The sequence below is a fragment of the Spermophilus citellus genome (genome assembly GCF_964194105.1).
Source record: "Spermophilus citellus genome assembly, chromosome: 5".
NCBI classification, from domain to species: Eukaryota; Metazoa; Chordata; class Mammalia; order Rodentia; family Sciuridae; genus Spermophilus; species Spermophilus citellus.
In genome coordinates, this window is record NC_138186.1 from 41,793,068 (window position 1) to 41,809,933 (window position 16,866).

Consider the following 16,866-nt stretch of genomic DNA (forward strand, 5'->3'; position numbering starts at 1 on the left):
TTTATCCTCTCTTTACATAGCAGATCCTCATGAGAAACATACTCGTAGGTTTGGTGTCTCCGTAAGGTCTCTGAGGACCTGAGTCTCCAAGTATATTTGACTTTCCAATGGGAAATAACTAATTAATCTGTTATTTTAGAGTTAGTTCCTTAAATCACCAAAAGTATAGGATGACCTGTCAAGAATATTTCAGAGACAATGTCCAGGACTATTGGTTTCTTTTAATTCTCCCATAATACCTCTGGATTGATCTTTTTTATGTTTTTTTCCTTTCTCAAAATTTTCTTCTGTCACTGTCAATGTCCTACTACACCTACAAAAAGTAATAATGCCACTTTACCTATCTTATGGAATTTGATATAGTTTAATAATAAATTTATTTTTAGCTATACACAGAATCTCACGTATTTCAGTTATTTTACATAGAAGAATATAGATGATACGTAAACATATTTTGACTAGTGAGCTGATTGATAATTGTTATTTTCTTAAAAATTGATCCTGAATTTTTCTTGCTTGGATTTTTTTCACTTTTTATACAAGTGTCATCTTTACATTATTAATATTTGGACTTAAGTTTTGATCTGTTTCTTCATATTCTTATACACTTTCCTACATTTGATAAATTCTGCATCAGAAAAGATGTTTTTAAGACATGTAACAACTGTTACAATAATAAGCCTCAAACTCAAACTGGTTTAAAAATAAGCTAATTTATAGGTTCCTGTACCTATAACTTTAGGATTTGCTTATATTAGATCTCCCACTTAGTTTTCTTTACATCATCTGTTTTATTAGGTTTGGCTAAAATAATGGAAATACCAGTGGCTCAAAGAGGATGAAAATTAGGGCTGGGGAAGTAGTTCAGTGATAAGAGCATTTGCCTAGCATGTGTGTGTATATGTGTGTGTGTGTCCAGCACACACACATATACACACAGGACACACACATACAAACACACAAACACATCTATCACTATTGAAACCCCTCGCTACATATTATAGTTTTATGTACTATATTGCACCAAAAATAAAAAAGAGGATAAAAATTTTTGTCTCACTTTATTGTCTGAAGCTCTGCATTTCAAAACAATATGGTTACTTTGATCTAAGAGGTCATCAGAAATCTTGTTTCCTGTCAGTTTATGAGTTTTCTGCTCCTGATGTAAGACCCTCTTATGGCTTAAGACGAGGGCATCCGTGTTTTAGGGAAGAGAACATAGTAGAACACTCTGGAATGTTTTGTGGCAGGTAAAAATTCTATTAGTATAAACTATGTAGAATTCTTGCCAAAGATGTTTATAGCTTGAGTATAATTATAGGAAATAATCAGACAAACCCAATTAATGGCACATTCTGCAGACAACGGACCCAGACTCTTCAAAAATATTAATGGCTTTTGTTTTATCTTCAAAACAAAAGTTGGGGATGATATTATTCTTAACTGAAGAAGGCCAAAAAAACATGACAATAAAATGTCATGGCCCATGGCTGGATCCCAGATCATAAGAAAAAACAAAACAAATAGAAAAAAACTTTTGAAATAGGAAATTGAATGTTGAAATTGAATGTTGCACCACTATTGAATTTCTTGGGTGTAATAATAGTTTTGACTTTAGAAAGTTGGAGAAGAACATATTTAAGGGCAAAGGGTTATGCTTACTGCAAGTTTGTTTTAAGTGGTTCATCCAAAAAAGTAAGTATATGGGTATGGATGAATCCTTGACTCTGCTCTAGTGGATGTTTGTCTTTGTAAATAATCATCCTGTTCATGTCTGTGGAGGCTGTGTAGATTTTACACTCTTTCTCCTATTACTTGGGCTGTGGACTATATTAGCAGGCAATAGTTATATGATAGTGTAGCATGTTGCTGCAAGAGCAAGCAACTCAAAATTGTAGTGGCTTAATACAAAACAATTATTTATTAACCATACAGAATCTCTTGTGGGCTCAGATGACCCATTAACATAGCTGTGCTCCATGCAAAGCTCCATGTAACTTTGATCTTATGACTTCGCCATACTAACACTTGCTTTTGTATTTGCTATGAAGGAATGAGTAGGGGAATCAATCATCATCAATTAAATTATATTATTTACATTTTTCTGATCAGAGCATGTCACATAGCTATGCCTAACTTCAAAGGGATTGTGGAAGATTGTACTTTCTAAAGGTACCCGTAAGAAGTCTTTCTTACCCGCATACTGTTCTACAATATCATCTTGCTTCTTCTCCATCAAAAAGTGAACCCTACTTCCCCTAATTTGTTTAAATCCATTTGGGCTTTGATCATTTCAACCCATAGAGCAAGATGGATAGGATGATATGTGATTTATGAAGCTGGATAATAAAAGTGATGCCACTTCTGCCTTGTGTCTTGGAATATTTACATTTGGACCCCCTTACCTACCATGTAAGAAGTCCAGCTACTCTGATGCTATTATGCTGTAAGAACCAAGACTCATGTGGAGTCCACAGGAGGCACTCCAGTGAACAAACAAATTAAAAATCATCCCAGACCAATACCTGTGTTTCTTTTATGATATTATCCATCTGTGGTATAAACTGAGACATGTATCTTTACTCATATTTGAAAGACTCATACATGTGTATACACAGTTAACTCTGATTCTGTTCTTTTTTTCTTTTCAGGGTTGGATGTTATATTCACATTAACTGTAGCATATTTATTAGGCTAAATTAAGATGAGTTCTATTTTTACTATGATTTTTTTTAAACCTCTTGCAAAAGGTGCTACAAGCTAAAAATAACAGGTCACACTTGCATGTTCCATCAGGAGGCTGTAACAGTGTGAGTGCTGCCATGCAAGGGGAATGGTGAGCAGCAGTCCACAGCCCATGTAGCACCCTCTCAGACCTTCGTTTGGTGCCTCCAGCATTTTGCTTTCTATGTTTCTGTATATATGTCTTTGTATTAAATAATTTTACCATGGGTCTCTTTTGAAGCTTGTTCTGCCTTATTTCATCCACTAATTTAAAACTGAGAGGGATACTTGTAGTGAGTATTGGAGTGGTTCTGTGTGCCAGGAATGTGCTGTGTTTTATAAACTTTATATAATATATAAAATATATAAACATATAAACTTTATATATACATATAAAATAGGAAAATTTGAAATTTAAAGTTAGTCTTGTTATATTACTATGAACATGCTACATTAGTGAGAAAGTGCTTCTGTTCTCTTAAAACTTATTCTAGACCCGGGGTATAGTTTTGTTTTCCATTTTTTAATTGGTGCATTATAGTTGCACATAATGGTGGGCTTCAATGTTACACATTTGTACATGCACATAATATAACAATATAATTAACCAATATTACTCCACATAACAATATAATTTTCCAATATTACTCCCCAGTATTTCCCTTTTTCCTTCCTTTCTCCCTGTGAGGATGTAGTTTAGTGGTAGAGTGCTTGATCAATGAACGAGGCCCTGGTTTCAATCCCTAGCATGGTGAAAACAACAACAATTAAACTGAGTGTAAGGATTCATGAACTTGAACAGGGAAAATTACATCTTTATTTCTAATTAAAATTTATTTAAACTTAATGATTCTTTATGAATTTGGCAAAAAAACCACATTAGTATTAGTACCTGTAACTTTGTTATCAGTATAAAAGTACAATCTTTTTATCCTATTAGACTTACTTAGATATCTCAAAATATTGTTTATAGTTATTATTTTTTAAATTTTAAAATTTGTTTTAATTAGTTACACATGACAGTAGAATGCATTAATGCACTTTTATATGTCATAAATAGATGGGATATAATTTCTCATTTTTCTGAGTGTACATGTTGTAGAATCATATTGGTCATGTATTCACATATATACATATAGTAATAATGTTTGTTTCATTCTACTATCTTTCCTAATCCCACATCCTTCCCCTTCCCTCCCATCACTTCCCTCTACCTAATCTAAGGTAACACTATTCTTCTCTGGTGCCCCCCCCCCCCTATTGTAAATTAGCATTCGCATATTAGAGAAAACATTCGGCCTTTGGTTTTGTGGGATTGACTTATTTTGCTTAGCATGATATTCTCCAACTCTATCCATTTACTAGCAAATGCCATATTTTTACTCTTCTTTAAGCTGAGTAATATTTCACTGAGTATATATACCATATTTTCTTTACCCATTCATCTGTTGAAGGATACCTAGGTTGGTTTCATACTCTGGCTATTGTGAATTGAGCTTCTATAAACATTAATGTGTCTGCGTCACTATAGTATGCTGATTTTAAGTCCTTTGGGTACAGATCGAGGAGTGGGATAGCTGGGTTAAATGGTGGTTCTATTCCAAGTTTTCTGAGAAATCTTCATACTGCTTTCCATAGTGGTTGCACCAATTTGTAGTCCCACCAGCAATGTATGAATGAATGTATTTTTTTTTTACCATATCTTCGCCAACATTTATTGTTGCCCATATTCTTGATGATTGCCATTCTGATAGGAATGAGGTGAAATCTTAGAGTAGTTTTGATTTGCATTTCTCTAATAGCTAGAGATGTTGAACACTTTTCATATATTTTTTGACCAATTGTATTTCTTCTGTATTAATTCAAATTTTAGCAGTTATTAGACTTGCTGCTGATAGGTACAAAGCTGGCTAGCTGTCAGGCAACTTTGCTAGTGGTTTTAGAGTGATAAGATACCACATTGGTAGTGACTGAGATATTTACATTATTTTATAATGTTCTGCATCAAGTATTATTTATTGATCAATATGTGAACAGAAGTACACTTTTTTGTTTGTTAAAGTTTTTTGGACTAATATAAAAATAGCAAAATAGACAGCCATAAAAAGGAATGAAATTCTGATACGTGCTGCAATATAAATGAACCTTCAAGACGTCAACTAAAGTAAAATGAGTGAGCCAGAAAACAACAATAACAACAAATATTATATAATTCTGTTTATGTGAAATATCTAGGATAAGCATATTCATAGACACAGAAAGTAGATTACATGTTACTGTGGGCAAGAGGGAGGAGGGAATGAAAATCTATGATTTAGTGGGTACAGAGTTTTTGTTTGGGGTGATGAAAAATTCTGGAAGTAGATAGTGATGACCGTGGCACAATATTATAAATGTAATTAATGCTTCTGGATTATACACTTAAAAATGTTTAAAATGGTGACTTAATGTTGACATATTTTACCTTAAAAATTATACAAAGTTAAAAAAAAAACAGCACAGAGTTTAAGAATAAGTTTGCCCAATGATATAGTTTAAGTGGGAATTCCTAACTTTTTGTTAAGGTGGTATAGGCTTGTGTAATTGATTCCTGGGTCACAGTGTGCCTGTCCGATTCCAACACTTTGAAGGTGAAGAAAACTGTTGAAAGGGACATTGTACTTTTGTTAACTGATGAAACACAGATATTATATAGGTAACAGAGGTTTGTCTATTTATTTATTTATTTTTAGATTCCTTTTTGGATATTGTTTTTAATATAAAGTTGACATTATTTATGAAAATTGATAATGTACCCAGTTTATTAACTAATCAGAATGGATTGGTGTTATACTTCCCCTTTGTACAATCAAATTTTCAGTAAAAATCATGAAATTAAATTCATCATAATGCTCAGAAAGGAAGTACAGGTAGAGAAATGTGCTTTTACTGAACTTTGAATATATTCATGTCGAACAATAAAAAAGGAAAAGGTAAGGAATGATATAGAAAGTGTATTAATTTTTTGGCAAAAAAGGAAAAACTTGTACATACATGTTTATCTATTATAGTAATGAGAAATAAAATCTCAGTTTAATAAATATTAAAAAATAACAATTAAAAACAATATATTTCAATTTAAAAGATATTATTTAGTAAAACTTATTCAATGAAAATACTTATTTCACATATGAATTTGTACTTTTGAAACACAAAAATTACACCTTAAATTTCATGCTGTTTCACTAATTTAAGTTTTAACTGCAAATAAAAATTCCAAATGACAGCAGAGAATGAAATTGAAGTCAAATTCTGTTTTTGCCCTTGTCTTTAAGTCATTGTACCATATTTGTTTATTTAGAATCTAATTTTTCAAAGTAAGAAGGTGGTACTATGGAGTTTAGAGAAATGAACCCAGTTCTGAAATGAACTAGAGATTCCAAATCATTTCAGACTTACTCTAAATTAATGCCAGTACCTGGTAGCTGAGTTCAAAATGTCCAGTGTTACTATTTAGCAGGGAATTATTTGAGTTAACTTCCAAGTAGTATATAGTGTTTATGTAGTAACAATGTACTAATTTGAAGCTTACAGATATTATTAAAACTCACTAGTAGCATTGAAAACAGAGAGATTCCAAATAAATAAGATTATATGCCCCTTCAAGGCCATAGAAAAAGGACAAACTAATTCCAAAACCAGTAGCAGAAAGAAAATAATTAAGAACAGAGCCACAATTAATTAAATTGAGAATAATACAACAATACACAACAATGCAATGAAGAATTGCTTTTTTTCAAAAAGATAAATAGGACTGATAAACCCTTAGCCAAACTACTAAAAGAAAGAGAGAGAAGACTCAAGTTAACAAGATTAGAGATGAAAAAGACCCTTCGGAAACCCAGAGAATTATCAGAACCTATTTTGAAAATTTATACTTCAATAAACTAGAAAACTTAGAAGACACTGACAAATTTCTAGACATATAACCTGTCCAAATTGAACCAGGAAGATATAAAAAGCCCAAATAGATCAATATCAAGTAATGAAATTGAAACAGCAATTAAAAGCCTTCCTGAAACCAAAGCCCAGGACCTGATGGATTCTACCAGCTGATTTCTACCAGACCTTTACAGAAGAACTAACACCAGTCTTTCTTAAATTATTCCATGAAATTGAAAGGGAGGGAACTCCCAAATACATTCTACGAAGCCAGTTCAACCCTGATACTAAACCAGACAAAGATGTATCAATTTAAGAAAATTACAGATCAATATTCCTGATGAACATAGATACAAAAGTTCTTAACAAAATATTAGCAAACTGCATTACAAAACACGTCAAAAAGATAATATACCACGATCAAGTAGGTTTCATTCCAAGGAATGATTCAAGGAATGGTTCAACATATGAAAATCAATAAATGTAATTCGTCACTTTTAAGGACTACCAGCATTAAGAACAAGAATCACATGATCACCTCAACAGATGCAGAAAAGGCCTTGGATAAAATCTAACATCTATTCATATTAAAAATGCTGGAGAATCTAGGGATTGAAGGAACTTACTTCAATAATGTAAAAGCTATTTATAACACACTCAAAGTTCATGTCATAATGCATAAAGAAAAACTGAAATTGTTTCCTCTAGATTCAGGAACAAGACAAGCTGTTCACTCTCATCACTCCTACTCAACATATTCTTAGAAACACTAGCCAGTGTGACAGGCAAGAAAAGGAAATCAAAGGGATGCAAATAGGAAAATAAGAGGTCAAGATATTCTTGTGTACCTATGACATTATCCAGTTTCTAGAAGACACACAAAACTCCACAGAAGACTTCTAGAGCTTATAAGTGAGTTAAAAAATGTAGCAGGATATAAGATTAACACCCATAAATCAATAGCTTTTCTATACTCCAATAGTGATTCAGGTGAGGAAGAAATCTGGAAAACCACCTCATTCCCAAAAACTCAAAACCAAACAGAAACAAAGCAAAACAAAAAGCTTGGGAATTAATCTAACCAAGGAGGGAAAAAGCCATACAATAAAATTTATATAACACTGAGAAAGAAATTGAGGAAGACGTATAAAGATGGAAAGACATCCCATGTTCTTGGATAGACAGGGTTAATATTGTCAAAATGGCTATACTATCAAAAACAATATTCAGATTCAATGCAATCCCCATCAAAATATCAATATCATTCTTCACAGAATTAGAAGAAACATTTTTAGAATTTGGCAGAATAAGAAAACCAGAGTAGCCAAAGCAATTTAAAAAAAATATTTATTTAGTTGTAGATGAACATACAGTATCTTTATTTAATGTGGTGCTGAGGATTGAAACCAGTGCCTCACACATGCGAGGCAAGCACTTTACCACTGAGATACAGCCCCAGTCCCTAGCCAAAGCAATATTAAGGAAGAAAAGTGAAGCAGGAGCTATCATAATACCTGATCTGAAATTGTAGTAAGGAAAACAGCATGATATTAGCATTAATATAGACATGAAGACCAAAGGAACAGAATAGAAGACACCCAGACAAATCCACATACTTAAAGTCATCTGATACTTAACAAAAGTGCCAAAAATATATTTTTATACAAATGATGCTGGGAAAACTGGATAACTATATGTAGAAAAATAAAAACAGATCCCTAGCTCTCATTCTGTACTCAAATTAAAATGGATCGAAGACTTAGGAATTAGACCAGAAACCTTGAAACTGTTATAAAAAAAACACAGGGTCAAAATTCCATCATACTGGTGCTTGCACCTACTTCCTCAACAAGACTCCAAGAATCAATAAGTGGGACACCATCCCACTAAAAAGCTTCTGCCCAGGAAAAGAAATGATTAAGAGGGTGAAGAAAGAGCATACAGAATGGGAGAAAACCATGGTCCTTTACTCCTCTGATAGGGGATTAATATTCAGAAGATACAAAGAACTCAAAAAACCAAATAACCCAATCAACAAGTGGGCAAAAGAACTAAACAGAAACTTCTAAAAAAACAAATAAACACAAATGGGCAAAAAATATATAAAAAAATGTTCAACATCTCTAACAGGAAAATGCAAATCAAAAACTACTTTAGAGATTTCTTCTTATTCTAGTCAGAATGGCAAGGATGAAGAATACAAACAACAATAAATGCTGGTGAGGTTGTGAGGAGAAATGTACACTTGTCCACTGTTGATTGAACTGCAGGCTGCGTGGGCTCTCTCTCATCCAGCGAGGAGGTTCATGGAACAGGGTAGAGGAGAGTGTGGCTGTGGAGTTGCTAATCAAGACCTCCAGAGACTAAGCAGGATGCAGGTCTAATTTTATAGCACAGTTACCATGTACTCAGGCAGTAGCTAGAAAGATTATAGGCAGCCACCAATATAATTTGTTGCTAACTGTCCTTGTCCTTGACCAATTGAGGAGCGGGCTGTAGAGCAAGTGCAGGGACTGCAACACATGGCCTCATGCCCAAGATTGTGCCTATGGGGTGAGCGGCCTGATGCTCATGTGCCAAGCATGAGGGGAGTGGCCTGCCACTCAGATGCCCTTAACATATGCCATGTATGCAGTACTAGTCTGCTGTCCCCACAGCAGACTAGTATAACTACTATGGAAACAGTATGAAGATTCCTCAAAAAACTAGCGATGGAACCACCCATGACCTATCTATCCCAGTCCTTGTTATTTTTCCAAAAGATCTAAAATCAGCATACTATAGCTATATAGCCACCTCTGTGTTTATAGTAGCACAATTCACAATAAATATAAATTATGAAATAAACTCAGGTGCCCATCAATAAATAAATGGAATAAGAAGTTGTGACACACACACACACACACAAACACAAACACACACACAGTGGAGTTGTACTAAGTAATAAAGAAGAATGAAGTTATGGCATTTACCGGTAAATGCATGGAAAAGGAGAATATTGTGCTAAGTGAAATAAGCCACACTCAGACACTCAAAGGTCAAATTTTTTCTCTCATGTGTAGAAACAAGAGTAAAATAAAGGAAAGAGGGATAGCAGGATAGAATATCACAAAGATAAAGGGCAGATCAGTACTGTAGAAGAAGGAGAGAGAGAGACAGAGTGGAGGAATAGGAAAGGGGAAGCAACGCAGTATGAATTCTTAAAAAATCATGTTTAGTATATATGAACTCAAATACTATGTATAATTATATGCTCTAATAAAAATGTTTAATAAATGAAAAAAATCAATAGAAGTTGTAGCAAGTTGGCCCAACATTAAATGTGTGTGCTCATGTTGAGTGCGTGTATGTGTGCTGGCGATCCTAGTGGGGAGGAGTATTTTGTTACTGACATCTTTGTCATTGTGTGGATATAAGACATAGCAGACTGACTCCAGCTGGTTTTGTTATCATTTTAAAATGCACTCCCTCATTGCCCACACCTGAGCAAACTTACTCCCGTGGCCTTATCCTTGGTACTCCACTGGTACAAGTTATGTTCTTACACTATTACTTTTAAAAATTTCCTGTATTTAAAAAATAAACTCATGAGCAGATGGAGAACCACCAGAAATAGAGAGCATTATTTTTAGAGAGACTTAGAAGCATGTGCAGCAGTAGCTGAAATTCATTCAGGGCACTGCTTCTAAACTACTGTAAATAATATAACCCAATTTTAACTCCCACTTAAACCATAAAAAAATTTTAAACTTTAAACAAATTATAAAACTACTTTTATTTGGTGTACCTATTTTGATTTTTAAAATATCTTACTTAAAGATAATGTTTAAATTTAACTATTCTAAGAAGATACTTAAATATTCTGCAGTTTTATTTGGCACTGAAATTTCTTATTCAATGTAGATGAAACCATGTGAAAATTTAGTCCAAAAGTGAATTGAATAAATATTTTATTTTAGCTCTATTTTATATTTTATAGACCTAATTAAGTTGAAATGTCAAAGAAAATTTGATGAAAATTATGCATTTTAGAATTTCACTTATATTAACAAATAGGTAAAGACATACAAATATCAGTGCAGTGTGGAAAGATTCTTTTGAATAGAAACATGAAGCCAGACAAATTGAAAGATTACCTCAGGTCTGTTTATTTTTAAAACACACAAAAATGTTATATATATATATATATATATATATATATATATATTAATTTTTAAAAAATTTTTGGTGTGTGTGTGTGTGTGTGTGAAGATCACTCAAACTGAAAAAACTGGAACACTGAAAATCATAGATTTGCTGATTCATTGAAATCATTTATTTACTTCCCTTTTTGCAGTGCTGGAGATGGAAACCAGGGCTTCAAGCATGCTAGGCCAGCGCTCAACCACTGAGCCACACCCAGCTCTCATTGCAACCTTCTCTTAGCACACACAGATTATTCCAGATCTCTCAATAAAAAAGCCTGACTTTGAGGTACTTCAGTGAAGCTGCCTACCCGGGGTATGGGGAGACAGATTATCAGTAAGAACTGAATATCAACTGGTAGCTGTTCAGTTGTTAAAGATGAGATTTATCCCGGTGTAGGCCATTTTCTTTAAACATTTGGAAATAGATCATTCAGGAACATCAACCTTAACATTTCTTTTCTGTGTACAACTGGTGAAACTGTAGCCATCTCTCAATGTGCTCTTTTCTTTTTGCCTTGCTCATGTTGATGCTATCAGAGAATTATAATTAAAAAAAATGATGGCTATTGATGTTTTGGAAATGGTAAGTTTTTTTCCTAAATAAAGGTTGAAAAGGAAAGCTTCACACTTCTGGGAGGAAGTTCCGTGATGTTTGACAAGACATTTGATGTTAATTAGTGAGGAAGGAAGCTCCCACATTCTCGTCACTCACTGCATTTTATACCAGCCTGCTCTGGAAATGCAGATGTTTCCCACAGCACTGGAAGTCAATCAAAGGCTAGCATAAGCAGGGCTCTGTATCACTGAATTAAGAAAAAGATTTTGTCAAGAAATAAGGATATAACATCAAGTGCCTATCTGTGATATAGTCTGGCTTTCAGAAGTTTAGTATTTTAATGAAAGTTTAGTATTTTAATAAACATACTCCAGAGTTTGGAAAACTTTGAAACAGAGATCTTTCAATAGTTCAGGCTCATATGACGATATTTGTAACTGTACATAGGAAAACAAAATCTTTTATTTGTAAGTTTTAAAAAAATTCAAACTGTTTAGTTAAATTTTCTTTTTGACTGAAATGGCTATAAGCAATTCCTGATCAAGACTTTCAAATTAATGTCTCTTAAATTTATTTTTTCAGCTTTATAAAGGTAGAATTGACAAATAAAAGTTGTTTGTATTTATGTATTATAACATTATATTTTGAGACATAAATGTATACTTTGTGAGATGATTAAATGAAGCTAATTAACATTTATCACTTCACATACTTTTTTGTGATTATACTATTTAATATTTACTCTCTTGGTAACTTTTACTTATATTTACATTTTTATTAACTATAGTCAATGCCTGTGTAGCAGATCTCCAGAATTTATTTATCTTGCCTAACTGAAACTTTGTATCCTTGGACCAACATCTTCCCATTTCTGCCTATCCACTCTCAGGCCCTGGCAACTGCTATTCTACTATGTGCTTTTGTGAATTTTACTTTTTTATGTTCATATAAATGAGATCATGTAGTATTTATCTGCTATATTTCACTTAGCATAATGCCATCTAGGTTCATCCTTGATGTTGTCCCAAATGACAGGACTTTCTGATTTTAAAGGACTGAATAATATTTGTATATGTATAAATATATTATATACTATTTATATATACACACACATGTGCACACACACACACACACACACACACACATAAATACACACCAAGCACATTTTCTTTATCTATTGATGGATCCTTTGGTTGACTCTTGGCTACTGTGAGTAGTTGAAAATCCTGCAGTCACCATTATGGATGCTACTGAAAAATTAAAATCTTTCTTGATTAAATTAGAAGATGTTCTCTTATTTTCTGTGTCATGCAGTGTGCATCATTTGACTAATTGATAATGAGCATCTTTTATCTTTATATCCAGAAAGAACTGCATTTTGTTAAAAAATGAGTATTTTGGCTTATCTTTGTAATTATGCTTGATGGAGAGTAATGTAATCAAATGAATTAACACTTGTTCATTGCTTTACTGTTAGTAAGTCATGTTATTAAGTCAAATTCCCTTCAGAGGGAATTCTTTTATTGTTTTTTGTTACTTTTTTATTGTTTTTTGTTACTTTTTAAAAATTGTTCTTTTATTACTTCCCCAGAACTCTTATCAGATTAGTGAATCGATAATGCAAGCAACTGAGGGAGGCCTACAAAATCCTTTCCATTTCATTATGCTAATATCAATGTGAAATTATCAATTTCTTTCCCCTTAAGAACAGCTGACCAATCGAAGGAGCAGACAGCATAGGGACAGTATGCTTTGTAGAAGATATTTTTTTTTTCACTTAAAATATGCCACAGATAACTCATACAAGGCAAATAAATAAATTTAATACTTTTTAAAGAGGCTACATGACAAAGAAAATGAGTAAAGAAGGTTTTATTCTGGATAGTCGTCCAGCTTTGCTTTCTTCTGGTTACTTATGTGGCCTCATCACGGAACTGCTTGCTTGCCTGGCAGACTCTTTGGATCTGGGACACCAACACCTTCAGAGATTCCTTGACATCCTTGTTACGGAGTGTATAGATGAGAGGATTGAGAAGTGGGGTGATGACTGAGTAGAAAATAGCCACAATCTTATTGATGTTTGACTCATATTTTACTGCCGGGCGGACATACATGAAGATGAGGGTACCAAAGTAGATGGTTACTACGGAGAGGTGGGCTGTGCAGGTAGAGAAGGCTTTGCGTCGGGCTGCAGCTGAGGCCATAGCTAAGATTGTGGCCAGGATTTGGGCATAGGAAGCCATGGTAAAGGCCAGGGCTCCTAGGACAATGACAGTGCTAAAAGCATAGCCCACTGCTTGAATGACATATGTGTCTGTGCAGGAAAGGCGGAAAATCTGATCTGCATCACAGAAGAAGTGGTTGATCTGGTTTGGTGTGCAAAAAGAGATTTGTGCAAGGAGGAAGGAGGGGAACATGGGACAGAGGAATCCCACAAACCAGCAGATCCCAGCCAGGGTCGCACACGTTTGGGGACTGAACAACAGTGGGTAATGGAGTGGGCGACAAATGGCAGCATAGCGGTCAAAGGCCATGGTGGTGAGGATGAAGAGCTCAGTGGCAGCCAAGGAGAAGAAGAAGTAATACTGAGTGATGCAGCTGGGAACTGAGATGACCCCTTGGACACTTAGAAAGTTGGCCAGCATCTTGGGCACAGTGACTGTGGTGTACCAGAGCTCTACTAAGGAGAGGTTGCAGATGAAGAAGTACATGGGAGTGTGGAGGCGCCCATCCAGGGCCACAAGGAGCACAATGAGTGCATTGCCTACTAAGGACAAGAGGTAGACCAGGAGGAAGAGGGAGAAGAAGAGCACCTGGAGATGTGGGGAGTTGGAAAATCTCAGGAAAACAAATTCAGTCACCAATGTGCGGTTGACTTTCTCCATTCAGCCAGTTGAGTCAACTGGACAAGGAAAGGGGAGGGGGGTGTTTGAAGATCTTAGATGTCCTGGGTTATGTGGTTATCTAGTTATCTCTGGCCAACCACTATGGACGCTCAGTCTCTCAATATTCCCTTCTGCTTACTCCTTGGCTACCTCTCACTTTCTAAACAGTGACAAGTACTATATTTCTTAAAAAGTAGAATACTGAATATTCAAGGCCATCTTTCTCTCCTAATTGAAATAGATATGCCACATTTCCCAGGAGTTCCCATAATTCCCAAGAATTAGAGAAGTCTCTGAATCTGTGGATCTTTCTAGACTGAGCATGTGACATGCCTTACTTCCACATATAGATTAAATCATATGTTGATATGTTGATGCCAACTTCTTTGGCATAAAATCCCCAGCAATTTATTAATTAGCCTGATATCTCTACATATTCGTTACTGTATACCCTTGTGCCCTCTCTGACCTTAAGATTCTTTCACCATCAAGATTGTAGAGGATGTGGAATCTTCCTGTTCTGTTATTCTCCTGTTCTGTCAATGGCCATTGGATCTCCGGAGGTAAAGATGGAGAGTGTGTCTGCCCTTTGTACAGCTTTCAATATGGATGGAATAGAGGCCTTTCAGAGAGACTTCTGGATTTCCATCTCTCAGGCAGAATAGGAAGAATCTTGCTTAGTTAAAGGTAAGAAGAGGAACATGTTTCAAGAGGAGAGGGTAAATTCAGGCTGGAATTCTCAGGTGGGAATTTGAGGATGGATTAGGGTCTTTAAAGGGAAAACAACTATTATTGATGTGAGAGCAAACTCAAAGGGATCAGAAATGCAAACTCAGAGGAAACAGGCTTTCTGGGTTAACATTAACATTGGGAAGGATGGAGATAATAGTGTTGACACTATAAAGTAGGAGTTTTATCCAGATTTCCAATTCTTGATTTTCTTTCTTTGAAGTGCCTCTAAAAATGGAAACATCAAAAGTATTTATCATTAGGAGTTAGGCTTATATGCTACACATCAAAAATCATGGGTAATTGTTCTGACACAATGTAAAGAGAAAAAGTGATACAATGCAAAACCCAATATCTGATATATATTCTGAAGTGTCAGATTATTGTAAGATTACCAGTCACTTTAAATGTAGGTTTCTGTATCCAAATATCTTATAATAAAGACATTTTAATATCATCAGAGACTATTTTAATTAAACTATTTATTTTGATGTCAGACATTTGTTGTTAACGGAGAAAAGACTAGAGAAATTGTCAAGTGTTAAAAAACAAGTATCACCTGAAATTTTCATATTCATGACTGGCAATGTTTATATTTGGAGTGTTTATTTACAGGCTACTTAATTTGCATGCATGCATTAAACATGCTTATATCCACACAGAAATGCACACTTGAAGCCATAAAAAAGACATTACCTTAATTGCTCATTTTCTTTCAATTCTCCTTTCACCAATTTGGTGAGGGTTTCAGCCAGTTTCCCTTGTTTAGTAGTCCTTTGTAGACCCTGCAAATCTGCTCTCACCCTGTATGTCCATAAAAATGTAATTTTAGGTTTACTAGTGGGATTTTTTCTCCTTTTCCCAAAGCTCATTCTAAATTCACATTTCCTGAGAAATCTGTCCACTCCTGGCATTGGTTGCTAAGTGTTATGTTAGTAGAAACAAAACTCCAGACCCCAGCCTCCACCTTCTCCAGACCCCAAGTGTTTAAGAGGGGAATTGAGAGGAGAGAAGTTGGTTATGCTTATGAGGAAGGCAAGCTTTGTGAAGACAGGCTATCCCTTCTTCTGCCCTTCCAAAGGGGTAAGAGAATTAATTTTCAATTTTTCTTTCCAGCCAGAGAAAAGGGGAGTCTTTGAAGAGAGGAGGCCTGATTTCTGGTTTCTTACCTGGATTCAGCCACTGGGCTTGCTTACCAGCAGCATCTAACAAGAAAGGGGCCATATGGGAGATGATGTCATGGGACCTTAAGGCAGAGAAGAAAGAGACAGGCCCTACTTCCTTGAATTACTGCTTTTTCAGGGTCTGAAAGGTTATAGAAGATGAATTCTATCTATGGGGATAGGTCAAAATTAGGGTCAGGAAGATTAGATGAGTTCAGGGCTGTGCTAGACTTTAGATCAAAGAGTACAAGCATTAGGAATTTGGTATAAGGCCTGTAGCTGAGACTTAACTGGAAGATGAAGATCAGTAGGTGGCCAAGACTATGGGAGCTGGTTACCACTGTCTAAGTGAATCACTCCAAGAGCTAAAGCAGAAGCTGCCATCAACAGAGAAGAGATGCAGCTTTACCAATACTTTGTTCCTGTCCCCCCTCACTCCCAGCACCAGGCGGGTGTGGGGAGCTGGTATGAAACGTCAGTTCTCTCCTATGTACTCCAGCTGCTAGTGCTGGCTGTTGACTGGTGTTATTTTAAAAAAAGGAAATTTAAAGTAAAAATTGTGATTGAAACTTAAAAATAAACAGGTCTTTGTGTGCAAAATTATACCTTAACAAAAAGAGGAAAAGCTTTATTAACAGTTTAAGCTTTATTAACAGTTTTAATACTTTTAAACTAAAGGTGACTCACAAATGAGGGAATCT

The 16,866-nt window shown here is 34.9% G+C and overlaps 1 protein-coding gene across 1 annotated transcript; it reads right to left on the reverse strand.

Annotated features, from left to right (window-relative positions):
- Positions 1-13,301: 13,301 nt before the first annotated feature.
- LOC308650360 (olfactory receptor 6N2-like) lies at positions 13,302-14,273 on the reverse strand (the record flags this gene model as incomplete). Its single annotated transcript, XM_081296415.1, has 1 exon — positions 13,302-14,273. One exon carries the CDS (start codon positions 14,271-14,273, stop codon positions 13,302-13,304), a length of 972 nt encoding a protein of 323 aa, XP_081152541.1.
- Between the last annotated feature and the right edge of the window lie 2,593 nt (positions 14,274-16,866).